The sequence below is a fragment of the Brachyhypopomus gauderio genome, chromosome 18 (genome assembly GCF_052324685.1).
Source record: "Brachyhypopomus gauderio isolate BG-103 chromosome 18, BGAUD_0.2, whole genome shotgun sequence".
Lineage (NCBI taxonomy): Eukaryota > Metazoa > Chordata > Actinopteri > Gymnotiformes > Hypopomidae > Brachyhypopomus > Brachyhypopomus gauderio.
Genome location: NC_135228.1, coordinates 9,827,716 through 9,854,635, shown reverse-complemented (window position 1 = coordinate 9,854,635; position 26,920 = coordinate 9,827,716). Strand labels below are relative to the sequence as shown.

Sequence of the window (26,920 nt, the reverse complement as noted above, 5' to 3'; positions counted from 1 at the left end):
TGTGTGTGTGTGTGTGTGTGTGTGTGTGTGTGTGTGTGTGTGTGTGTGTGTGTGTGTGTGTGTGTGTATATGTGTGTGTGTGTGTGTGTGTGTGTGTGTGTGTGTGTGTCCAATCCACTTGAGAAACCAAGAGAGAGAGATATGTGATGGGCTCTGACTGGTAGTCTGATAAAGGACAGTATTTCTGCTCTGGGATGCAATTGGTGCAGTAGGCAGGTGCTGGCAGGTGGCATGGAAAATCCCCTGCATGGCAGAGATAAACAGTAAATCCTCCAGACTTTGGTTCACTTTGCCTGCTCTTTGTTAATGCAGTGTGTGTGTGTGTGTGTGTGTGTGTGTGTGTGTGTGTGTGCGTGTGTGTGTATTTTTCAAACATTTTAGTAACTTACAATCTAATTTTGATTTTATGTCAGTTTGTGTGTGTGTGTGCATGTGTGTGTGTGTGTGTGTGTCTGTGTGTGTGTGTGCTCCTGTGCATGTTATTTCAGGTTTTGAGATTTTGTCAGGTAATCCACACAAGTAAGAGCCTCTTTGATATGGAGGGTCCAGTGCAACTTTGCTGATGAGCCTCAACGAGAAAAGACCGGTGTCTAAAATCCATTAGCACAGCACTACATTTCCCACGTCCACCCACACACAACAAAAAGTGGCCACTAGCACAGTTCTTGTCTTCACCAGAGGAAAACTGCTGTTGCTTGCAAGACTTCGAGGCTGCCTCAGAGTCTGCAGGAACAAAAGCAGAACTGATATAATCTGCAGAGAAACTCATTAAGTCAAGTTGTATATTTATATTTAAAGAACATTTAAATGGCAAACATATCTGCTCAACACATACATTTTTACTTTAGATAATACATAATGAATAAGAATATAAAATATATTCTTTATATATATATATATTTACAATTCTTGTAAAAAGTGAAACTTCTTCTTCTTTCGGCAATTCCTGTTTAGGGGTCGCCACAGCGGATCAAACTCCTCCATCTGGCCCTGTCCTGAGTGTCCTCCACTGACACACCAGTCACTCTCCTATCCTCTACCACTGCATCCATAAACCTCCTATTAGGTCTACCTCTCCTCCTCTTGCATGGAAGTTCCATCCTCAAGACCCTCCTACCAATATACCTCTCCTCCCTCCTCTGTACATGTCCAAACCATCTCAATCTCGATTCTCTAACTTTATCTCCAAAACATTCTACATGTGCTGATCCTCTAATAAACTCATTTCTGATCCTATCCTTCCTCGTCACTCCAAATGAGAATCTCAACATCTTCATCTCAGACACCTCCATCTCCCTCACCTGTCTCTTTGTCAGTGCCACTGTCTCCAGTCCATACAACATAGCAGGTCTCACTACTGTCCTATAGATCTTTCCTTTCATTCTAGCTGACACCCTTCTATCACAGATCACCCCAGACACTTTATGCCATCCACACCACCCTGCCTGCACTCTCTTCTTTACCTCTCTTTCACTTCCTCCATTACTCTGTACCCTCGACCCTACTTAGGTAAACTCATCAACCAAAAAAAAAAAGTGAAACTGTCATCATATACTTTTCCATGATTGCTAAATTCCAAAAGCTAAAAATGATCTAAGAAGTATTTGGTAATATAAAAAATAGCATTCTATGTTCAGCATTAAAAAGCAGCCTTTCTTGATTTTGCACAGAAATGATGTGGGGCAATAGAGAGGCTACGTGTCCCATGCTCACCTCAGCAGGTGATGTCACAGACATCAAGGCCAAAGGATAAAAGCAAGAGAAAAAAATAGAAACAGAAACAAAAACTGCAGGGAACAAACATGGAAGAGAAAGAAGAGAGACAGACGGACAGATAGATACAGAGAGAGACACACACACACAGAGACACAGAGAGAGAGGTATACAAAAAGACAGATACAGAGACAGGGATTTTATTAGAATTCACAAACTGCTGATATTCATGTTAATATGTAGTAACTCAGTTTATAATATCATCTTTTTCAGCTATTATGTTTAAGAATGCCTTTTTCTAGCCCCTTTAGTTTACATTTATTTGTAATAATTCATAATCCATAATGTTTAGCTTTATGTAAACTAGAAATAATGACATTAAACATTATTTTGGCAGTACAGTCCTGTGACAGCTGGAAATCAAGAGAGAGACAAAGGCAAGAAATGAAAATGATCTCACCTTCTCCTCCAGATCTTTAATTTGTCTTCTCTGGATGTCTGTCTTATCCTCCAAGTCTCTTATTCTCTGCAACAAAGAGAAAAAAGTATAACATAAAACTAAATACATTTCCAGTAAATGTTTCACTGTGCAGAGGAGAATTTGTAGACCATACGATCTACCTCCCCCTGGTGGAGATGTGTGATACTGCAAGCAAAAAGTGTAGAGTGGGTGCTAATAGTAGCAAGAGAAGAATACATGAATACTTGATACTTAGGTATACTTATTGATATCTTAGATATTTGTGTGATCATTATTACTAATATCTTCTACAATTAACAAATATTAATCAAATTAATACTTTTACAATAAAAAATTACATTAATAATAGGGATGGAGCAACGGGGATGTTTATATTTAGACTGTATAAGACTGAGGTTTAGTATTCGAGGTGGTGGTACCTGGTGAGCCTGGTGGAGCAGCTCCATGCGCTCTTGAAGCACCTGGCAGTCGTACTCGCGGCTCTTGCGGAGCATCTGTCGCCGGAGCTTCTCCACGGCGGTGCGCAGCTCATCCCTCTGCAGCTCACTGAGCGGCTCACCGTATTTGATCACCTTGTCCTGCTGCAGTGCATTGTACAGTGTGGCCTCCAGCTCCTGGATTTGCTGTTGGAGCGCGCGCGCGCACGCACGCACACACACATACACACACAGACACACACACACACACACACACACACACACACACACACACACACACACACACACACATGTTCAGCTCTCACCTGGAATCCAAGCTGAAGTGCAATCTGTCTACACTGAGTTCATGGCACGGCGTTGCAAGAATGTGGTTTGTACACCTCGCAAGAAGAACTGCAATGGTGGGCAAGCTTTAACTTTAAACTAATAATGAAGGATGCTGATGACATCATCCAGGTGAAGGATGCTGATGACATCATCTAGGTGAAGGATGCTGATGACATCATCCAGGTGAAGGATGCTTTAAATTTAGGAATGACAGCCTATTTGATGCTAGTCGTGTTTAAAGGTTACTACTCTTTTTTCATTTAGTTTTCATATGGATAGCATTACTGGGTGAGACTTTTAGTGGCTCAAGTGTAGGCTATAATGAGAGAGTACCATATAGGCCTGATCCAGCGCCTGCTTCCTGTAGTCCAACTCCTCCTCTAAATAGCCTTTTTGCTTGCAGAACATCTCCTATAGATGACAATGTTATCAAGCCATTCAAGATATTCAAATCTAATGATCAACAAAATGGTTTACAAATCACAGAGCAGTTAAGTCAGTAACATATTGCTTTAATTTATGTAATGCGGTATAATAAAAAGTGTATCAGTCAGATACAGATACAGAGTCTTTTTAGAAATGTTAGTTTATGAACACTTCATATGTTATCTCTTAAAGTCTGAAAAAGTCTGAAAAAAGTCTGAAAGTTTGACATACCATCTCTAGCTCCAAGTCCATCATCTTTTGATGGAGCGCTGCTTCTGTGCCCTCAATCTGCTGGATCCACTAGGTGGCAGCAAAAGCAAAAATCAGAAAACTGCATTGTAGATGCATTGCTTTACTAGTTTGCCAATAACCACTTTTATAGTTTGCAGCAGTTTTTGAAGATGCTATGAAGCACGTAACATGCAAAATACAGCGGCCAAGATATTTACCTTCTCTGCTAGAGACAAGACAGTACTTGCTTGGATAATGGCCACTTGTTCTTCATTTCTTAAATTCTGTCAAATGGTGGTTGTGGGGACCATGGTGATTAGTCATGAACATTTTTAAGCATAATATTAAAAGAGGAACAGAACATTAAATATACTCACCCCATTATCTCCCAAAATATCTAACAATTTGATGAGATCAGGTATGCAGACATCCTGTTGGGGAAGAATATGACCACACATGACCCACACATCAGTAACAAGTGCTCCACAGACACCATGTTACGACATCAACCCACTGTTTACCTTCACTCCTTCCTTTATACAGTAGATCTGGAGGGCACTCACTCCCTCTGAAAAAGGGTGGATGGAAAGAGTGAATGGTGGTGACCTCCTTTCTCGCTCCTGTCAAATCACGAGACACATAGTGTCAGTCACAATCACCACAATGTTAGTGCACAGAGCAGGCAAGCCTTGTTATAATGCAGTGATTTCCAAAACTTAGAATATGTTCATAAAGCATCCATGCTGTTGTATAGTTCCACCACTAGATGGAGCCATATATGCTCTCTGTCATGATGATTATCCATCTATTGGGTTCTGTTCAGCTAAGTAAAACAGTATGAACAAGCATTTTGGCCTTGTTTAAAGTCTAGGCAACTTCAACAACATGCACACTATGGTCAAGACAAACAAAACAGTTGCATTTAGAAGTGGTAAACTGCACTTCTATTTATTTCTGTCTGTGTTCCTCTCTATATAGTCGCCTGTGAAAGTGGAGGAAATGCAGCAGATGAGTCTCTACAGGTTGGAGTTTGTTGGGCCCATGAAAGGGCAGTGGGAGTGTCAAAAGGTGGACTTGACCCAGCCTTCTCTAAGAACCCAGTCTTCTGTACAGACCCAGTCTGAGTCTCTAAGAACCCAGTCTTCTGTACAGACCCAGCCTTCCCTAAGAACCCAGTCTTCTGTACAGACCCAGCCTTCTCTAAGAACCCAGTCTTCTGTACAGACCCAGCCTTCTCTAAGGACACAGGACCCAATGCTGCACTTGCAAGCCTCTAATGAGCAAGCTGCAAGCAAGTTCTTACAAGGGCAAATTGAATACTGTATTTTTAATTTAAGCATTAACATATTAGTTCTACTTTGTACAATCAGTACTGTATTAGTTCAGCTGTTCATTGACTACCTATGGTAACTTGTTGCTATTCATTTTCCTAGTCAGGCATTGCATTTAATTCAAAGTAAGACCAATATACCGTAATTTTTAAACACTGAAATACTGAAATACTGAATTTATGTTTCACATGTTAATTAAAGGTAATGAAGATGATTCCTTGGGAGCTTTCATACTTTCTTATCATTAAAAGTAAATATCATTAAAAGTAATATTCGATTCTGCTGTGGACTTGGAATTTGGCACATCACTAATTGTGTGACAGCATTTTTCAACTAATAAAAGTAACATTTTGTTATCACCTTTTTGTTATAACAACTTTTGTTATAACCACTATCACCTTTTAACTCGCCCACCTTTTGTCATGTCCACACCTCTAGTCTGCAGAGACCTATACTTGGAGAATGAGGAGACAGGGGTTTCCTATTGGAACTCATTCACCCTCTCCATTAAACTCAAACATGCATCCAATTGAAATTGTTTCTTTGGCACTTTGTACGTTATGTTTGCTACAGTGTGTTAGCCACATTGGGTAAAATGCTAACTAGCTAAGTAAACCTAACATCCAATTAACCTTAAATGGTAGGTTGTTTCATGTCGCTAAATGTTTCCATACAAGACTTTTGAAGTAAGCTTAAACATCTGTGGGCTAAATACAACAGGCTAATGTAATCATCAAAGTCAAAGTAAACATCAATATCATCTTAACAAATGGAGGCTTCTACATAAAGCCAAAATTGAATGTAGAGAGTGTAAAGTACTTGTATGACATTTTCTATTATAACCATTGTGAAGATTTTTTTGGTTATACTATATATACAATCTATGTTATAAATTGCTTTGCCTGCCACTGTTTCCCTCTGCATGAGTACCGCTGGTGCAGTGGACGCTTGTGTACAGCTTTTATTGTTTGTATCCACATCCCAGAAAGTCTCATTTTTAGTTAGACTTGTTAGCTTCATCATTGTTTAATTTCCAGAATCTTTTTTGTTTCAGTCATTCTATGTGTTGCCGTACTTCATGGACGTAATTTTGATTTCAAAAGTGGGGGGGACATGGATTCGTCGCTATATAAATATTTGGTTTTAACCGTAAAAACTGGAGGGGACTTTTGAAAAAGTCCCCCCCCCCCAAATTACGTCCATGCCGTACTTTGTTATCTTGTGACACAAAGACATACAAAAACTGTGTCTGTATGACAAAGCAGAATATGTTTTTGCCTCGAATACCTCAGACCTCAGCCATCACAAATTTACCTCCCAATATATATTTTATATTACTCTCTCTCTCTTTCCCTCTCTTTCTTTCTCTCTCTCTCTCTCTCTCTCTCTATACACTGCAATCATAAGCTGTAGTCTTCTTTATCTGCAGAGAACTCTAGTAAAACATATAGATGTCACAATTGCAAGTAAATGAGGTTTCCAGAGAAACAGGACATTTCAGACTGAGGTCCTCCATCAGCTGTGCATTTATTCATCAGCCATGCAAATGAAGTGCTTCTGAAGTTCTAGGAGGTGGAACGTAGAGGTCCATCATCAGTTGTGCATACAAAGTGTTACTGAAGTTTCACCTACCACCTTTTTCCACCTCCTTGAACTTCAGAAACACGTTGCTTGCATGGTTGATGAATAAATGTCCATTTTCTGTGCTATACATATCCCAAAGAAAAACTGCAGAATATGTGGGAAATTGGAATTATTATGGAAATAGGGTTAGTTGACAGTCTAGCGTAAATCAGATGGAATTTTGTAGCTTTGCTTTTTTTTGACCACAGAAGCTAATTCTTTTTGAAAGCTAGAAGAAAACAAACAAAAAACCACTGAAGGTCATGAGTTTAGAAATGTAATAAACAATCACAGCCAGGAGGCTTTACAGGCGTAATCTGGATACTGCACATAATGTCTCGCTGTCCACTCTGAGCTGGTCAAATGTGCTGCTCTGAAATTATAAAATGAGCCTTTAAGAAGAGGGGGGGAGAAAGTGGGTCCAACCTCCAGTTCAAGTATGCGAAACTCGAGTAGCTCATTCTGGTCTTTAGAGTCTTGCAGCTCTTGCTGCAGTCGTGAACTTTCATTGTCCAGCTTCTCCACCTGCCAGAGACACAATGAACAGCTCAAATAACAGAGCACAGGGTACGAAGAACATACCAGCACCAACACTGGTCTTTATGCATACCATGTCAATTACGTCTCAATTTGTTACACTGTCAGGATCTATTAGTACTAACCAATACAACAGCCAAAACTTCACTCACTGTAGCGTAGCATTATCTTATTGTAACATACAGTTCTCGAAACTAAACAGGTGAAACATTTTTCAGTGCCTCTGATGTGACCAACATCCCCCCAAAATGATATAATGACCCCAAAATCAGTCTACAGGCAACAATAGTGTATTCATGTAGGAACCTTCTCCAGGAGCTCCTGGTTGCGCCTGAGGAACAGCTGCTTCTCTTCTACCCATTTGGAGTCCTGCCAGGGAGAGAAAGAGTGGATGAATCAGGGCCTTTCCATGTTGGCCTGAACCAGGACTGCTTTGCATCTAAATGGAGCTCCACTAGTGCAGACGTCAAGAACGGTGGAGCATACATGGTCAGACAGCTGGCAGGAGTCCAGTGTCCACTGCTTAAGAATCCCATCATGAGTAAAAGGACCAGGACATGAGTATTGATGGAGGGTAGCAATAACATTTTGAATTACTTTTAGGTAAAAATGAACCAGATTCTTTCTAAGGCTGTATGGATGGATTTGTTGGTTTGTGTCACATTTATTCTTAAACCTCAATGTTAATTTAATGCCTGTAAACTACTTACTTGTCCTTTGTGTGTGAGCTCTTTCTCTAGGTCCTCAATTTTGGCCTTGTATCTCTGCACATCAGACTGGAGCTGCTCGTGAGCCTGTGAAAATTAGGCAACTCTATGAATTGACTCCATTCATAATGTAAGGAAAGGCACTGTGAATGTATCAACTGACAACATGTCATCTGGGTTTTTGGAAAGCTTTTGAAAGGAATGTATTCAGTTGATTTTTTTGTTGATATTGATCTTCCAAGGTTGAGACTACACCAATGAACCATCATTATCAATAATCTCCCTGGCCCCATTGTTTCTCAGGCCAGTTTCAGCCCTACCTTGGCCTCCATCTCGGCATCAAGGACACCACCCTTCTGCTCCTGGAGCAGGGCGTAGGCTCTCTGCAGGGCCTGGTACTCCCTCGTCAGTTGCCTAAAGCGGAGCTCAGACTCCTCGGCAGCCAGCCCCTGCAGACATGGCCAGAGGGAGAGCTGAGGGCATTACGCAGCCAAAGAATAAGTGAACAGGAGGTGTAGAGATATACATGATGTCTTTTTAGAGGAAGCATAAAGATAAGAGTAGAAAATAGGTAAAATGAGTGAGACGAGAGATCAGAGTCGAAAGAGAGAATAAGAGCAAACCAAATGGGAAGGTGGGAAGAGTGTGTATTACATCAGTAACTGGGAAAAGGAAATGAAAGAGAAGGTAAAACCAGGGTTAGGAGAATGGACACAGATGGAGAGATTTTCTAAATGCCATTCAAACTCCTTCAAGACCACATCAACCTGTATGCTGAATCTTACCTCATCCGGATCTTCGTCTGGTGTTGCTGGAGTACGATCCATGCGTAAAGAGGCCACAGATGAGGTCTCGGAGTCCATTGACTCCTCGTCATACCCAAAGAATGTATCGACAACAATATGTCTCTGCACAGGGTGCAAACAGTTTAGTAAACATGGGTATGGTATGGGCTCAAACTGAATGTAATGAACCACTGCAAAGAAGACTAAGAAGAAGGTCAAGCCATCAAACCTTGATAGGTCTGCTTCGTTTATGCCGCTTCTTTCTCAAGAGCTTTTCTCTGTCCTATGGACATGAGAGTCAGTGAAATTAGTTATATGACATTAAAGCCCAGAATGAGATGATATTATGAGCATACAGCATGGACATGATGATAAAGAGGAGAGAAGAGAAAACACTTACTAACAGCGTTCACAGTTCTATAGAACTTCAACAACGCAAAGGGCTTTCTCATAGTACATCATATGCAGAAAGCATTAAAAAATACCCTTCACTGAAGCACAAGGTGCTTTTAAGATGATGAAGTGACCAAAGCTCTGGTATAACTGCTCACTCACTCTCGTCAGCTCGTCAATCATACTCTGTTGCTCCAGAACCTGCAGCTTGAGGAATTCAATCTCCTGGTCATCATGAGCCTGGTCTAAGTCATTCAAGGACTTCAGCTTTTTCAGTGGAGGATGAGAACTAATTTTCTCTTTCTAAACAGAAAGTGAAAGAGAAATTGAGACAGTTTAGTACTGTGACTAAAACTCTGTACATCTAAATTTATTACATGTGCCCATTTATGATTTATGCATTCCTTCAGGATCTGCTACATTCCAGTGATTTTATAGTGCCCTGGATCTAGCTTTTGTTGGTTATTTTGGGAAGGGTTTTCATTTACATGTAACTGGCTTTAGAGAGCCAGCTACTTCCCCTGATGTCTTCAGTTGTTTCTTTGTTTTTTTGACGTTGAGGTTTTAGCGTCATTTCTGTTTACTGTTTTTTCCCATTCCGTGTACGTTTTTTTTCTTCCACATTGTTTTGGCAGAGGTTTTAGTTTCCCATTTATTTTGTGGTTTGGCATGTGGATTCACCCCATTTATGTTTAAACCCCGCGGTGGTTAGAACTGTCTAAAACAGTGTTAGGGTTGTGACCGACCCATTCATATGTTTTAAATGTATACAAGTACTAAATTTGTTTATTGCATCAAGACATCAAGACTTCTATGTAAACAAAATTACATTTAAAAAATGAATTATAAAATGCTCGTGTTAAATTTGACCTTTCTGTTACAGTCAGTTTCGACCCAGGTATAATTAGAAAACAATAATAACTGCCAAAACTGAAATCATAAACACACTATATACCAACAGCCCACAGCCAACTCTTCCTCCAACCATTTGATCTTCCGTCAGGGGCTTCTATCTTTACCTTTTTCACAAAACAAGGAAAGGCAGACATTTCCAGACATGCAAGGCCAAATCAATTTGGAGTTGTGTATACTGTTGTGAATGCTGTCAACAGAAAGGCCCAGGGGGCCACAACAAACATATAAAAGCTAATGCTTTCATGGTTAAGAAAGCCTAGCAACGTACCCAATGAGATAAGAAACGACTGATAACTGATAAATGACTGATACCTAATTTGTTTTTAGGGTATCTAATGGCTGATTTGAGGCACGGATCAAAACAGACCTGTTAACGTAAGAAATAGTAACTGAAAGCTAGCACAAGAGGAAGGTTAGGTATGAAGATATTTATGTAGTTAGGTATTTAGTTGGGTACGTAGTTGGGTATGTAGTGAGGTATATAGTTAGGTACATAGGTATGGGGTAAGGTATGTAGTTAGGTATTTAGTTGGGTACGTAGTTGGGTATGTAGTGAGGTATATAGTTAGGTACATAGGTATGGGGTAAGGTATGTAGTTAGGTATTTAGTTGGGTACGTAGTTGGGTATGTAGTGAGGTATATAGTTAGGTACATAGGTATGGGGTAAGGTATGTAGTTAGTTGTGAATGTGTACCAGGAAAGTAGCCACCCACCATCTCCATGTTTTCCTTGTTCAAGTTCTTGAGTTTGTCCTCCGTGCGTTGAAGAGACTGAGTTAGTTCATCATTCTTCTTATTCAACAGCTTGTTTTTTTCTAACAGTGGCTTACACTGTTTCTCCGTCTCTCGCACTCGCTTTAGCTGAGAGAACAATGAATCACACCTTTATTCAATCTTTTAAGAGTACATTACATTAAATAACTAATGTATTTGTCTTTTAGTTTCATTAATGCATCCTATAAGCCCCATAAGAGCTACTCATAAAAAAGAATAAAGTAATGAACCTTCAGCTGGTTACTGCTTTGTGCCTGCATTTCCTCATATACATATATTTTTCAAATTTACAGACATACCAACTCATTTCTTTCATCAACCAGCAATGTGTTACGGTCCTCCAGTTTGCGTATAGTTGAATTCAATTCACCAATACGTCTCTGGTTCCTCCTCATATCCTATTCAGACACACACACACACACACACACACACACACACACACACACACACACACACACACACACACATTTCTCATCTGCACCTATCGATTTAAGGGTATTATTATACTTTTAAAATTACATTACTATGTGTAACATTTTATCAATGTTAGAAATACTCCTAATTTTATCATGAAAAGTTAATTTATGTACGACAACATAAATCTATCTGTTTCTTTAAAAATCTCTCTAAGACATAAGTGTTCTGTAAAAGGTCTGATAATTTATAAATCTTTTATAAATGGTGTTGGAGCAGCTGGATCTAGCTGGTGTTTGTTTACCGGACTCCCACAGTGCTCTGCTCCATCGCCAGCCCGGCCCGGGATCTCTCTTTTGGGGCTGCCCAGGTTACATTCTGCTTCCTTGACAAGGAAAAGCTGCTCATCGAGTGCATCCTTTTGAAGTTGCAGCTTCTGCAGGAAGCCTGTCGTGGTCTCCAGCTCTTTCTCCAGGGAAAAAATCGTTCTGTCTTTTGCTTTGATTTCATCTACCTGGAAGGTTGAGCACAGTTTACACAGAACACTGTGGCAATAATGTCTCGCTCTTGACTGTCAGGAGAATTTGTTCAGGTTCCCCGATGCCATTTTTCAGAGTTCCTTGAAAGTTAAAGTATAAAAGATCTAGTTCAAGGTTTTGTAAAAAAAAAGTCTGATGTACAAAGCTGTTTGGTATTACAGTATATTACAGTCAAATGATCTTTGTTCAGTGCTTTTTAGTACACTATATTATGTTTTATACACTGAAAATGATGCAAAAGTTTGAGTTTGTACTTACAGGGAGAATGACATACAACATTAAATAAATAAAACATCTGTTAAACTGCTTACAGTCATGTGAATTTCCTGATCAGACCTATCTGAAGACACTTGGCCTGGTTCTAAAGTTCTGATGAATGCACTTGATTGCCATCCCTCTTTACAAAAACTCTAGCCAGATAAGTCTTTTAAGAAGAAACGAATGGGATAATGACAATTGGGGAAAAGGGTTGCACCAGAACTGTGCCCAGAACTGTGCAAGAAATTGCACAATTTGCAAGAAAAGGGGAATACATGCGTACATAGACATTGGAAATATGCAAGTATATGCATACTGCGTGTCCATAACACCAATGGTAATCTATTTAAAAAGCTACCACAGATTTTAAACACAGATTTATAACATTTTTTTATACTATTCAGGCAGTGGTATAAATGTATGCCATACTGCTTATTAGTGATTTAGTTATACTAAATGGTAAAGGGAATGGAATTACCATTATACATTGCAGAGCAGAACACAGACATATACACCCAACCGCTACAAATATTTTAGCTCAGCCAACAAACCCATTAGAAAGTTGACCATTAGAAGGCACTAGCGCTAGCCCCTTACCAGGCGCCGAATGTCCCGCTCGCAGTCCCACTTGATCTTGCTGATCTGCTCCTGGTGCGCCTGGTGCTCAGTGCGCAGGTCACCCGCCTTCATCTTGTCTGCCTGGATCATGGTGGTGAGCGCCTCGTCCGTCTGCTTCTTGGTCGCCTTCAGTTCGGAGATCTCCTGCAGCAGCTTGACGCGCTCCTGGTCGAAGAAGCGTCGCGCCTCCTCGCGCGCCTCCAGCGCCAGGGCCGTGCGCACCTTCTCGCCGCTGCTGCTTCCACCACCGCCGCTGCCGTCACGCAGCGCGGCCATCGCCGTGCGCAGCCGCTGGATCTCGCCGTCCTTGATCTTTGCCGTGCGGGCCAGCTCCTGCTCATGCTGGCGTGTCAGTGACTCTCGCAAGGCCGCCTGCTCCTTCATCTTCTCCTCGTGCCAGCGGGCTCGCTGCTCCGTCAGCGTGGCCGTGTGCCGGTGCTGCTCCTGCTCGCGGATGCGCTTGGCCTCCTGCGTCTTGTCTCGCTCCAGCTTGTTCACCTGTGGAGACACACACGGTGCCAGGGAGTCAGCAGACTCATGATATGTGCTTACAGCTAAAGATCATAATGGTGTGGGCTGTCTCAACAGACATTGAAAGGCCTACAGTGAACTTGTTAGATGTAACAGGCAGTGGCGGAGCTTGACTTTTTTTCAAGGGGTGACCAAGGCTTTATCAGAGGGGTCCATATACAAATGATGAACGAAAGGAAACACATATTTTCTCTTAAAATTACCATTTCCAGTGGGGTGGCACCAGTGGCGGACTTAGCAATTTGGGGGCTCAAGGCGAATTTAGCTAGGGGGCCCATCAACATTAATATGCGAGAAATAATTTAGCTAATCAGGGGGCCCCTACAGTGGGCTGCAGTGGGAGGGGCCCAAGGCAGTTGCCTAGCCACGCCTCTATGCAAAGACCGCCTCTGGGTGGCACTAGGGGTGGCAAGGGCTCTGTTGGCCCCCTTTGGCTCCGCCACTGGTAACAGGTACACATATAAACAGGGTTGGCCATCCTGACCAATTGCAAAGGTCAGCCCTATTTCCCAGCTGTGACTGTAAATTAAGAAATGTATTAAACTATATATGTTTCTATCATATTATTAATAGTGAATTCCTGTCTTAGATAGATCTGACTTTTCACTTGATAGGTATTACTCTAGAAAGGTTAGGACTAGTTCTGTGATACGTGGAGAGGCCATCCAGCATTGCAAGCCACTCAGAGGAGAGCACTAACATGGCCTCACAGACGTCTGCGATCAGCTCGCGCTGCTGTGTCTTGGCACAGAGATGAGAACTAGGTCATTATTCTCACCCAGAGAGCAAGGACATTTATGCTCTCATGGACTTCCGGCCACAGATGGCAGTGCCATAGTCAGGATTCAAACTTGTACGACCTTCAAATGACAGGAACAAAACCTTAGACAAGGGTGCCACGCAGGAAGCCACTCAGTTGTAACCTTATATGGACCGGTTCATATTCAGTTATGGTTCTAGAATTCAGTCACTGTCTCTGAGCCTACCAGAGATCATGCATAATGTTAAGAATAAGACATCTAATCCTCCAATTCCATATACTTTCACAACAAGCCTAAAAGACTAGTCATGCAGACATAACCTTTCAAGCACAGGAAGGCGTAGACTTTTATCAGAATCCTTACATTTTTTAAATTGATTTCAACATAAGTGCCATTTAGAAAATCTGTGTAAATGAAGATCTTGGACAACCACCAACATTCTGGGGGTAATACAATGACATTTATGAAGTTGGCACAGAAGACACAGAACAACCAATGTCATTAAAACAAAGAGCAATCCACCTGTGCCAACTAACATCCGCATTAAGAGCTTGCAAAATTTATATATATATATATATATATATATATATATATATATATATATATTACATTGCTTTCTATATAAGAAAGTTGATAACCCACCTTGCATTTTTCTTGGTGTAATTCTATTTGAATGTCAGTTAATTTGGACCTGAGATCTTCATTTGCTGCCTGTAAGGCAGAGATGAGGGCTTCAGGCTTCTCGCCTTTGGGGCGCCCTTTCTTTGCCATTGGATCAAGTGCTATATGTCCTCAGATGCTCTCACTTCTCCATTGCTTCAAAACTTTAAACCGAAGTGTCCAGTGCCGTCTCTTCCTCATTATTCTGCCAGACAGAAGACCTGTGGGTGAGTGATGATAAGAAGATGAGGATAAGAATACAAATATAATGGAAAATAAACAAATTGAATCTGACTCTCACTCACTGTCTCACACCTTAGCTACCTCAGACTCTTAATTGGCAAACAATGTCTTCAAATGTGTTCTATTTAAACCCACAAAACTAAAATCTCACATGCATGCCTAAACACCTCATTTTTTAAAGGTATGCTCATAGCTAAGTTTAACTCCCACTAAACCTGAAATTTTATATTGTAATTTTAGAATAATACAAAGAGACATGAGATCATTTTAAGGAATATTTACAGCTTCACAAATTTGTCAGTACACATGGTAACTAATTTAGCTAGCAAAAAAACTCCTAAGTCAATGTTCAATTTTCTTATTTTTCAAACATACCTTATCTGAAAGTACCAAAATGACCTGGTATTCATCGATAAACATCTTCAATTTCTTGACGGTACATTGCTCAAGTATGTATTTCAAACTCCATAACATATTAGGTTTTCTGTGATCCTAAGTTACTAGGTAAAACTTACAAAATCAAATAATATTTATTTATAGTATCATTTTAAAATCATATTTTAATTAAATTTCAAAATATTTAATAGTTGTTCTTTTAATCATCAACTGTCCAGATTAAACAATAACAACAACAATAACAACAACAACAACAAAAAGCATTATAGGGAACTTAAACAGTTAAATCACTGCAAAAGCAATTATTTACAATAATGGCTTCTAGGAACAGTCCTTCAAAGACCTCAATTAGTGAAAAATAGTGCTTCATTTTTCACTAGCCTGCACTCCGAGAACAGCTTAACCCTAACAATAACAGGGAGGAACACAATTATCTGCACTCATGCTGTCAGGGGTCATGGCTTGGTCTTAGCGAGGATTACTCCTAACTGTTACTGAGCTGCTGTGTAGCCAGCACGTCCAGCATGGCTCATCACGTCTCTGTGCAGAACGACTGAACTCATTTGAACAGGAGAAGAGTGGTGCCCACAGAAGTTAATCCACAGTTTGCATCATTAGCAGAGGAAGCATGCAGCACACATCATTTTGGTGACTAGCTGCTTTGAAGAAAGCAACTCATCTCATGAGCTACAGAGCAGAGTATTAAGGGATTACTTTGCCCAATAAAACTGGTAACATTCTGTGCTGCTTTTGCTGGATGTGGTACTACTTGTAGATCTTATATATTAGTTTTGTATTGTGTAAACACAATAAACCTCTTTTTCCATTCTATTTCTATATGTCCTATTTTAGTTTGTTTAAGTCTGTGTTTGACATCTGCTCCAAAATAAATACCTGTTGGATTATCTGAAGTCTGTGTGCGATTCAGTATGATTCAGTATTCAGTATTTTATTGTAAGTGTGCATGGGCTGCCTTTGGACACAACAGACAGTAGGATAGCCCATGGGGAGAGGCAGGCAGCATGGTTGCTCGTTGCCTTGACAACACGTGCAGTGCAGCAGTCTCCCACGCACATGCTGCATTCGAGGAGGGATGTGTGGTGCCCCTCCCCCGTCCTGCTGACTACAACAAACAGTAATAGCCCATGTCGGCCTCGCCCACCAGCTCAAAGCCGAGATGCACTCAGCAGCAAAGCTCACAAACGTTTAGCACCTACTCGTTACTTAACCCTTTACTTAAGTCTAGGCCCTCCTCTTTACTTAAATCTCGCAGCTCCTCTTTACTAATCAGGGGGGCACTAGGCACAAGATCATCGCAGATATGGAAGAGGACATATGTGTCATATGTGACATATGTGTCTTCCGTTCCATCGTGGAAGCTCAGGTATTAACCTCTTCTCTCCTGCCAATGGTAACATGCAAGCGTCTTGAAGTCTGTCTTGAATTTCTCTTTATGCAGTGGAGATTGTCCATGACTTTTTCGCTTGAATCTCATTTGCCAAGTCGGATGGAACATGTTAGATTTGGCCAAACTTCCTAATCCTGTTAAAATTACTTGATTCACTGACCAGTTTGTTACGGTGGGCTGGAAGTTCAAAATACTTTAACAGATCAGATATTCCAACAGCAAACCAAAGAAATACAACAGCAAATGTGGCAACACAACCACAACACTACCACAAACACACCAATGTTATGCTCAAAACAGGCAGGGTAGATTCTTATTGAACATCACATGGTCGATGCGTATGGGCTGCAGCGTGTGTCAGTGTAAGAGATATGAAAAATGGAGACCCAGACGCTGGATAACAGGGCTGCATCCATTATGGTCATACAGGTTTTATGGCTCTGTGCCAAGTGTGTCCCAAGTACAAATCATAAGTACAAAGTGACACTTTTTGTTGGATGTCTTTGTGTTCCAGGTAATACATAATGCAGCAGTCACTGTCCTGACAGTAGTACATGAGACAGATCATCTGAATTATCAAAAGATAAATCAGGTTCTTTAGGGCCCACTTAGTCTTCCTAATGCCGTCTGAAAGAATCCACCACGCCCAAATCAAAACAGCCAATCAGAGTCAGGAGAGCTGTTTGTGTTAGTCACTGCTTGTGCATGTGCACGTTCTCACTCGGTCAAGCATATTCAGTGGCTTCAGGAGCTTTGCAAAAGTAATGGCAGATAAAAAGCCACCATCAATGATAAACTTGCCCATATTAATTGGCAAAAACAGCTTACACGACAAAAACAAGTAAACTGATCGTTTATGATAGTGGGGGGGGTGGGGGGGGTGGACCTGACTACCCAGGGCACGAGTAGGGAGAGGGGCCCATTTTGCTCATGTGCCTCGTTTACTGACATTTATAGGGGCCCACTGACATTAAGAGTGACATTTAGAGGGCCCAGAATTTGCTGCTACGCCCCTGATTGTAGATATGACCAACATAATTGTGATGTTATGTATTAGAAATGTTATGTAGAAATGTTTCTGAGGTTGATACTGATTGTCCTTTAGAAAGATCAGCTAATACTGCAGATGTGGAGAAAAGACACTGCAACACTTAACTACTTACTCACCGACATGAAATATGGTTCAAACCAGTTTATTAATCGTTGAGAAACTGACAACATGCATTTTCTTATACTCATTTACGGGTACATATACTCCACTGTTAGATTTTTAGAATATATTTTTAATTGCTTTATGTTTGTTTTTAAATGAATACACTCAAACCTTTGTAAATGTTAGAATGATAGATTAAGCAAATAATTCAAATGAGTCATTTTTTTCCCATATTGGAATTTAAATGTATGGGCAGTGAAATGGAGCAGTGTTAGAAATGTAGTTTACTCCTGTAGGCCTACTGTAGGCAGTTCACATTGAATGGATATGTGTTATCATAACTGCACCACATACAACTTATATAAAATTTTAATAGGACAAGAGAATGGAGCCAAGTGAAAAGCATAGTCCAACCCGATCCATGATGCATCTGGGTTAGATCAAAGGCACTTCCTGAATGATCCAGTCATTTACCGTTGATGTTTCAGATCTGGAAAAAAACAAATCAGCCCTAACATTGGCCTGCATTTCTTAAAGACTCATTTCTACGCTTACACTGAACTTAGATTATTGGAGTGATGATTAGACTTTATCTCTCTGGCAATAGAATTTATTTAATTCTTAAACATTCTTAAGCCATTCTTAATAAAAATGGTTTATAGCAGATTCATCATAGTTGGTCCAGCTGCTACCAAAAGATTCTGCAGAAGAATCTTCATTTCCAACCTGTTTTCATTTCCAATGATTAGTGCTAAATGTTCTCACAAGTGCATTTTGTCCATGCTGAAAATGAACTGGAGCTGGACCACAATATGAGATGAAGTTATCCAGCTAGGTAACTGGTCCAGCAAGGCTAACATTGTCAATATCTACCTTGTGAGTCTGCTACAGACCCACATTTTACAGTTACTTGTTGCTTCTGTGCGACTTTGTCAAATATGGTATAGCTTGCTAACTAGATAAGTATCACAGTTTTAGCCTTAACCTTTGGGTTTGGGGAATAAAATATTTTGCTTCTATTTTTTGCTAAGTTACACTACAGTAACGGACTAAAGCAGTAGACCTAGAAATTCAGCATTACTTGTAAATCGTTAAGCCTTTAGGACATAGGATCCCAAAAGTAGGAAAGGTGACTGAACCACAACCAGAATGTACTACCTTGTAAATAAGAAACTACAACCCCTAGGGTGCACCAGTCCTCCTCACCTCTAAGTCTCCACCCATCTTGCAGTCACAGTTCAATTATTTCCCCATGGCTAGTTGGCTACACCTACCTCAACCACACATGACCATGGAACTGCCATAGTAGGTTTTCAAGGTTCCTGGATTCACGATATCAAGCAACAAGTTGATATAGACTGACAGACTTAACAATCAATTCAATTTAATCGTTTAAAATAAATACTCTATTTTGCAAAAATGATACAATGTAGAACCATTATCAGGACCAAGCCTTTTCACATTTATGCTTCTAAATGTTATTTGCTTAACACCACAACATAACAAACCAGTGCTGAACCTCCTGCCATAGTTAGAATTAGGCACCATAGATAATGCATATAAATAAATTCATACAAATAAGCCAATAGCTCTGTTAAAGCAGGAAGGGCAAAATGCAAGGAGCAACAAGGTTATATGTTTGATTACCAGGGAGCAGAAATACTGTCATACTAATAAAAGATTTAGGTCACTCTGTATAAGATCTCTCAAATGCTGTAAATGAAATTACTATATGAAAAAATAAATAAATGGGGGAAAAATGAAAACTTGAAAAGGGGCAAGGATAGTTCAGACCTAGCAGCAAGTCTAGCAAAGATGGTACAATTTGTTATCTAAAATTAATTAAAATAAGTTAAAATAAATCCACATATGAAACAGGAAAACTGGCCTCAGTATTAAAGGACATCATATATAAAACATGCCAAGAATTCTGAAAACAATATGTCCTCCTTCCAGCCCTCAGCTTATAAGGACGTTTGTGGACATATGACCTTACTCAGCACTTCGTTTCCCTCGGTCACAGCCTAGGGACTAGATTTAATATTTCATCTCAGGGATTGGCACAGTAATCCAGTGAAGTGCTTCTCCTCCAACATACTTCCATCAGATGTTATTCACCTGTACAGTGTTCATACTACCATCAGATGCTATTCACATGTATAGTGTCCATACAACCATCAGATTTTAATCACCTGTACAGTGTTCATACTATCATCGGATGTTATTCACCTGTACAGTTTTCATGTCCTGTGCTGCTGAGGCGCTACTTGGCTTAATTGTCATTCCAACCACAAGGGAATCACAGCCCTCACAAGTTTGTCCAAGAGTTATGATGCTGGTTTACTAAATACTACAGTATGGTTTACTAAGAACTACAGTTCTTTAAACAGTTCTTGTCATGTGAATTAAAAAAATGGTAAAAAAAAAAGATTCTGAAAAGCCAACTAATTTTAAAGCTTAATGGTTTAGCAATCACATCACTCCTATCTGTATTCAGAAACAGATGTGAATCACTGAGCCCAGATGTGAAACACTTTAGTGTGACGGGCGGTGTGAGCAACTGAAAAGGAAGCGATCACGCCAAGTCTCAGGGAAAAAGGATGGTTTAATAGAAAGTGTGCAAACCAAAACCCGTGCAAAAGATCCAAATTAAGGATATAATGACCAGCGGTCAACTGATACAAAGACAAGACATATATAGGCAAACAAACGACCCTCAGGTGAGACGGATCACGGGCTCCGCCCACCTGAGGGACGCACATGACGTCACCAAACAACAACAACAACAGCCGCTGTGAACGGAGGCGGCCGGTAGGGGGCCGCCTCACCGTGACATTTAGACTGTCATTGGTTGGATGAAAGGTTTAGTTCTCTTTTTGTCAATGACAAAGCAATGCTAGCTAACCAGGACATCTGTTAGGCCAGGCCAGAAACAATTATGCATAAACGTCAGCAGTGGAAGAGCTAGCTATGTTTAGGGAGAAAAAGAACTACATTTCTTAAATTCTTCTTGACGTGATTGTGAAGCTCTCATTAAGTAAAAAACAATTTTTATGGTGCTTTTTACAACACATCATAAATCACATTTCCAAATGTATGGTTTCAGATCTCCTGATGAACAAAAAGGAAAAACTCCTTGGCGGAATTAAGGAAGAAACCTCAGGAGGATCAAGATTCAAAAGGGAACCCATCCTCCAACCATTGCCCAGCAGGTAACAAGTCCATACTTTATTATGCTATTTTTAGTCTATCCAAGTAGCCACTTCAGTGTAGATGTGGAAGCCTCAGTTACTCCTGTGGATCCATGGTGGGTGGGTTGTTTCCGATATAACAGCATCAAATCATCTACTGGCAGCGTTGGTTTGTCTACATCATTACACATCTAAAAAATGTTTGCCTTCTGATTGGATCCTAACATAAAGAATCTGAAGGATCTGGCATGTGAGAGCACTGTGGTAGAATGGCTCACTATCATTACCATTGGCCATCAGATCCCAGCTTGGTAAACCACAGAAATAATCATTAAAGTTACAGACCTCTAGGTTCTAATGTCTGTATCTGACCTTGTAGAGTTTAGATAAAAAGGTCATTGAACCTCACCGATACAGAAGCAAGAGGAAGAGCTCTGAGCTCTGAGCTTTTTAAAAAATATTACAACAATTACCTACAAAATGACCAACAAAATGTCGGAAACAAACACAAATACACTAATACACTAACACAAAAAACAAATACAAAAAATACATCTCTTTCCAAGCCATTTGGAACCCCTTTTCTTCTAGTATTTATAAAACAAACAAATCACCTGGAGGTCGCTAAATCTGATTAGACAGTTCTGATTCAAAAGAGCTCTGAGATCAATACCAGACATACATCAGTCCTCATTTGACAGCAACCTCATGTGACTCTCACTTTCCAAACCAAATACTTGTCCTTCCTCAGTCAGGTCAAACGGAAACGTTACTGTAATTGATGCAAGGTAAAATCAAATGACTAATTAGACTTATTGCAATGTGATCCTACTACTTAGTGGAGCTGTCCAGAGCTCACATTGCATTTACGGGGCTGATCTCTTCATGGTAGATTCACAAGATATGATCAAACATACAGAAACATCAAGTTAATTACTACAAAGATTGTAAAAAGACACTCCACTGATGTAATTATACACAGGGCAATATGTCAAATACCTGTGCCAGATCACTAGACATGCACATAGGCCACTCTCTCTTCACAGTAGACAAACACACAAGCTCTTTACAGAGGTCATCAAGCACCTCCCTTCATCTGTTTTTCACTGAATTACACCCACAACACCTCCAGTATGCTCAACAATGATGTCTGGATCACTTTTAAGCCAATCATATACAAAACATCACATATCCAAGCCTGACATACCTAAAGTACCAAACGGCTCAGCCATTCCATCTTTATCATTCATTTCCTGTACATAACCTGTAACAGCCCTTTCATCTACTTTAGGTAATTCCTTCATAGCAACCCTTCATAGCTTACAGCCTCTAAAACCAAATTCCACAAGCAAGGATGTGGTAGAGTTAGCTACAAATCGCCTAGCACCAATCTCTCTTGGCCTTATATAGGCCTAGCACCAATCTCTCCTGGCCTTATATAGGCCTGTCATCCATATTCTCTTGCCTCAACCACCAAGTCTGTGTATTTCTGCTGTGCATTTCAACTCCTTCCTTTCGAATGCTTCATCCACTGCTCAAATGGAATTGTTAGCACCATTACATAAACTATTCACTTAGCATTGTTAAAGCAATACACTATGGGACCTGTAGTTTTTACCTTAATGCAATATCAATTTATATGGCCTCACTCTCCATTATACTGCACTGCAACATCATGCATTAATCTAATTCACTTTATTGAAATTACTATTGGGCAAATAGTTAACGTCTATGTGCATTTTATCAAATGAACAGGATAATGAGCTAAGCACCTGATTAAGTCCCCATGTGACAAACTAACCTTACATTCTGATATAATATATTTTTGTGTCCTAACCTATAACCTATAAGCTGTCTAAGGTTTTGCATAGAATATCATAAGCTGCTCCAAACAAAATATTTAATCACATAAAATGTAAAATTTACATTATAAAAATGTAAATTCTCACCAGTTGATTCTCTGCTTCTCTATAGTATCGCAGTGGTGCCATTGTCCCTGTTAACCCAGAGACGCCACTGTTGTGTGTCATGCTTCCTTTTGCTCCTCCAAATACAAACTCTGCACCCAGGGACAACCTTCAGCCTGCACCCTGTTCTACAAAGATATTTGGGAATATTCCAACAAATCAACAATCCTGTGATCTCATCGATATTTTCACAAGATTCACCTGCAACATCAATACATCCATTTTGCTCCTTGGATCATCATGGCAACTGCGGAAAAAAGACGACAAGGAGGAAACTGGATTTCAGGTCAGCCCCCTGAGCTCTGATTCTGTGCTTTGATTCTGGGCTATGACTCTCATCTGGGCATGAATGTGGCCTGGGCCGTGTCACGCATAGGTCTCTGGACCTAATGCTGTATTAACCCAGAAACAAATGAGTCTGCAGTAGCTGCTGGATGCCAGTCATTAAATGTTTATTTGTGCCAAACCACAATCTGATTACAACTGCCCCAATTCTTCTTTCTTACATTTACATTTATACTGTTTAGCAGACACACTTGTCCTGGGCAGTTTACAGAAATGTTTTCTTGTCTCCATGACAAATGCATTTTATCATAGTACAACTAAGCTAGAGTCTGTATACCAACAAGCTAAAGCCTTAGTCAAAGCAGGGAGTCAGTACAGGAAAAGACACACAGAGTCAAGGTCTGGTCTTGTGGCTGCATCGTCCCTCACTAGACAGACAGCCCAGCTATGCCCATATGCCACTCTGGTTGCCATTTTTAGCAGGTGTTTATCTGGGATAAGTGAGTGGTGGGCCACATTTGCTCTTAGTCCATATGCTTTGCTTTCTCATAAAAGCAGCAAACATCAAGCAAGAGTCCAGCCTAGTCACACCCCAACTGGGAACCTGAAAGCTTTTCATTTCATTCATGCTACCGATACCCTTGCTTGCGTGCGTTCTGACATTGTTAATTGTACAATTTTACACATTGCCTCATATGATGCTTATCTGCTTTGCTACAAACCTCCAACTCAATTCAACCACAACAGTGCCGTAACATGGCAATTACCACTGGCATTTATTTTAGCTTACGCACAAGAATTTTCAAACCCTGGTTCCGATGATTATTTACAGTGAAATTAGAAGCTATAAAGCAAAATGCAAAAATGGCACTGAGACACAGAGAGACCATACCAGCCATCACAGATGACAGATCTTTTTAAATAAAAAAGAATGACAGCTTTAAACAGACGGCTGGGTGGTTGTGGCACCATGGAAACCACAAGTGCATATTTAGCAATAAATTAATTAAATAAGGTAAGCCTTACCAGCACCCTTATCTAGGATTTAAGGTGGCCACTTTAAGCATTTGAAACTATTTAATCTTAATCTCACAGAATAATTCAATATTTGCTATTTGAGGTCATAAAAGAAAAAGGCTCAAGTGAAAGGTTGCATCACATTTTAAAAGAAAATATGCATCATTTAGCTTGAAAAAATGGACTAAGCTATTAATAGAAATAACAAAGGCAAAAGAATCTCACTCCAGATGGATAAGCAGCACCCAGGAAACATATGTGAAAAGGGGCTCATGTTTCCCACCAGCTGCAATGGCCCACATCCCAGTAAACCTGCGTGAGGCGAATGCATCACAAGCACACTGGTGACCCAGTTTTGTCTTAATCAAACTTTGACAAACTCTGACTGTTTCTTTATGACACTTCTTGGCTGAGTCAAAACTTAGGTTGCTATCCAGAGAGCATGTGAAGTAACCCTTATGATACTCAAACCCAATTTCAGGAAACCATGAATGAAAACCTGCCAATATTTACTGAAATTCAAAATTGAATCTTTGCTATCACTGCTTCCATAATGCTACTTATAAAAAAGCTCAGCAGCTTTAATCATATTATGCATACTAATATTGTAAAATAATTACAGTGCCAAAATGATTGAAGAGATTGTTTACCGTCTTTTGAGTAAATTTTGATAATTAAACTGGACCACAGCAACTGTCACTGGACTACTAGACTGTGGGTCACTAAAACCACCAACCATAAAAGCAAGGACCTTAACCGTGAGCTTAGGATCGGTAATTTAAGAAGTACATTGCAAATTCTGTTTCTTCAGACTGGGGTCCAAATCCACATGATTCTACATTTGTTTTAATACAATAGTTCCAACTCAGCTTCACGTTTTATTGTCGGATCATTTCAAATAAGAATGAAGGTGTTGGGGCGAGATCCTCCATATTTCCCCACCACTCACAGAATCTTGTGGAAAGGATGTGATGTAATATTAATGCTGAACTTACACTCCTCCCAGTCTGGGTTACCCCTATCATTTCCTGTGGGTCAAATGAGATTTTCAGTATGCTGGGTTTCTGCAGGAGGCAGATACAGGCCTATTCTGTGTTATGCAATTTATGTGGCTGCTAGAATAGTTGTTCCAAATCTCTCCATATCATCAAGGCTGAGAATGTAAAGGTGTAATCTATTGCTGAATGTAATCGATTGCTGAATTCTTGGAAGCATAAAATGAATTATGACAATATATATCTAATATTTCTGTACATACATTTAAATGTTGAATTCATGTAATTCAATTTTCAACATTTTTATAAATGTATACTCTCTTTCTTAGCAAATGAAAATACTGGCCTTAAATGCCTAGCATCACTTACTGTATTGTACTTGTATAGATGTGAGCTGTTATGTTTCCAAAACCACAGTACACACAATACTCATCTGTAGTAACAGGCAACCTAAATGACAGGTTAACGTAAGCAACTTGTGTTTTATTCAAATATGTGATTCATGTTTATCTGGTTTTAGAAACCAATAAAACAAAATTGCAGTTATCTCACACCTGGCGACAACCAACATTTATTCAAATTTGCGATCTCAATCTAAGAATGTAAACGCTACGTAAACTGTATCATTTATATACTCGCCACAACTGTATAGCCTACACAGGATTCACTGAACCCATAAATTAAATGTTTTACGGTACTATTGCATTATGCAGGAGAAATAAACTGATGGGTTCTATATTAGATGCTGAGATGCCTTTCCTCTTTTACACTGCATAATATTAGAGACGTAATATGGACAACATTTACGTCAATATTCACGTCTAATATACAGGTCGACCAAAATATTCATATAATGCTTTTGGGGAAACTCTAGGTATCTATGAACGATGGTTATCGCTTATTTTACCACTACCATAACTGACACCTGGCTCTCAATGCATGTGGGCCTGTCTTTAGTATTCAGGCAGCTTTATATGAAAACAAAACCGAAAACATAAAACATGTATAGGCCTACAGACTATACAACGTAACAGATAATTTTATTTTGTAATATGGCCTTGATAATAATGAGCGGCCATCAGCGATGCTCGTTATCTTCACAAGGTTGGATGCTGTGCGTCTCAATGCGCAGCCCGGACACGCCGGCTCCAACTGACTCATACATAATACAAATATATATTTATATATATCAAGCATGCATTATCGAATAACCACACATTTTATATCTATATTCTGCCTGGCGTAGTGGTGTAGTGACGGCAGTACGCTGCGTTAAATGTCTACTTAGCCCAAGCCACGTATAAGCCATGCCTTATTGCCTCTGAAATTCGGTTTTGAACGCGCATATTTCGTACAACAACGTACAGATATAATCATCGGAGAGTGAATTTCCATCAAACAAGCTGAAATATAGATCGATGCTTACCAAAAAATATGTCTTGTCGACGAATCAAGGCCTACTACCCTCAGGTCCGTTCCCATAGTCTTACATTTTTTTCGATACCCCTCAGCATCAGCAACAGTACAATGCAACGACGGCACCGATGATGCTTCCTGGCCCCGCCCTCTTTGTACAGCGAGAATGAGCTCACCACATTCGCTGAAACAGGGACTGCAGTCTCCTTGGCCATCATAGTGCGATCTCTTCGGTGTAAAGGCATTTTCCACAGCCTGTCTCCAGAGCCATCTCTTCATAATTTTGAGCTAAATGTTTCAGTCGGTCATGTCTGCCGTTTAACAGTTCTGTAGGCGTTGTTAAACTTCCATAAAATATATTTTTTCTCTACCGCGGGATGCAAAGCGT

General features: G+C 40.1%; 1 protein-coding gene across 1 annotated transcript; it reads right to left on the bottom strand.

The window, feature by feature from the left end:
- On the bottom strand, nucleotides 1-26,665 carry jakmip2 (janus kinase and microtubule interacting protein 2). Its single transcript, XM_076980311.1, has 22 exons — nucleotides 26,543-26,665; nucleotides 14,444-14,682; nucleotides 12,489-13,007; nucleotides 11,399-11,608; nucleotides 10,980-11,078; nucleotides 10,621-10,767; nucleotides 9,154-9,294; nucleotides 8,828-8,881; nucleotides 8,599-8,721; nucleotides 8,134-8,262; nucleotides 7,817-7,900; nucleotides 7,413-7,475; nucleotides 6,996-7,094; nucleotides 4,137-4,235; nucleotides 3,993-4,046; nucleotides 3,834-3,899; nucleotides 3,616-3,684; nucleotides 3,292-3,369; nucleotides 2,614-2,817; nucleotides 2,174-2,239; nucleotides 1,714-1,787; nucleotides 1-723 (listed from the first exon to the last, which is right to left on the bottom strand). The coding sequence occupies exons 2-21, from the start codon at nucleotides 14,570-14,572 to the stop codon at nucleotides 1,737-1,739; spliced, it is 2,484 nt and encodes an 827-aa protein (XP_076836426.1). The 5' UTR covers nucleotides 14,573-14,682; nucleotides 26,543-26,665; the 3' UTR covers nucleotides 1-723; nucleotides 1,714-1,736.
- Nucleotides 26,666-26,920: the final 255 nt, after the last annotated feature.

Coding starts and splice junctions, on each gene's coding strand:
- jakmip2 (XM_076980311.1), bottom strand. CDS start 14,572: ATGGCAAAGAAAGGGCGCCCCAAAGGCGAGAAGCCTGAAGCCCTCATC. Junction 8,722..8,827: donor AACGAAGCAGACCTATCAAG/GTTTGATGGCTT, acceptor CACCCTGTGCAG/AGACATATTGTTGTCGATAC. Junction 3,685..3,833: donor TCTTGTCTCTAGCAGAGAAG/GTAAATATCTTG, acceptor GCTGCCACCTAG/TGGATCCAGCAGATTGAGGG.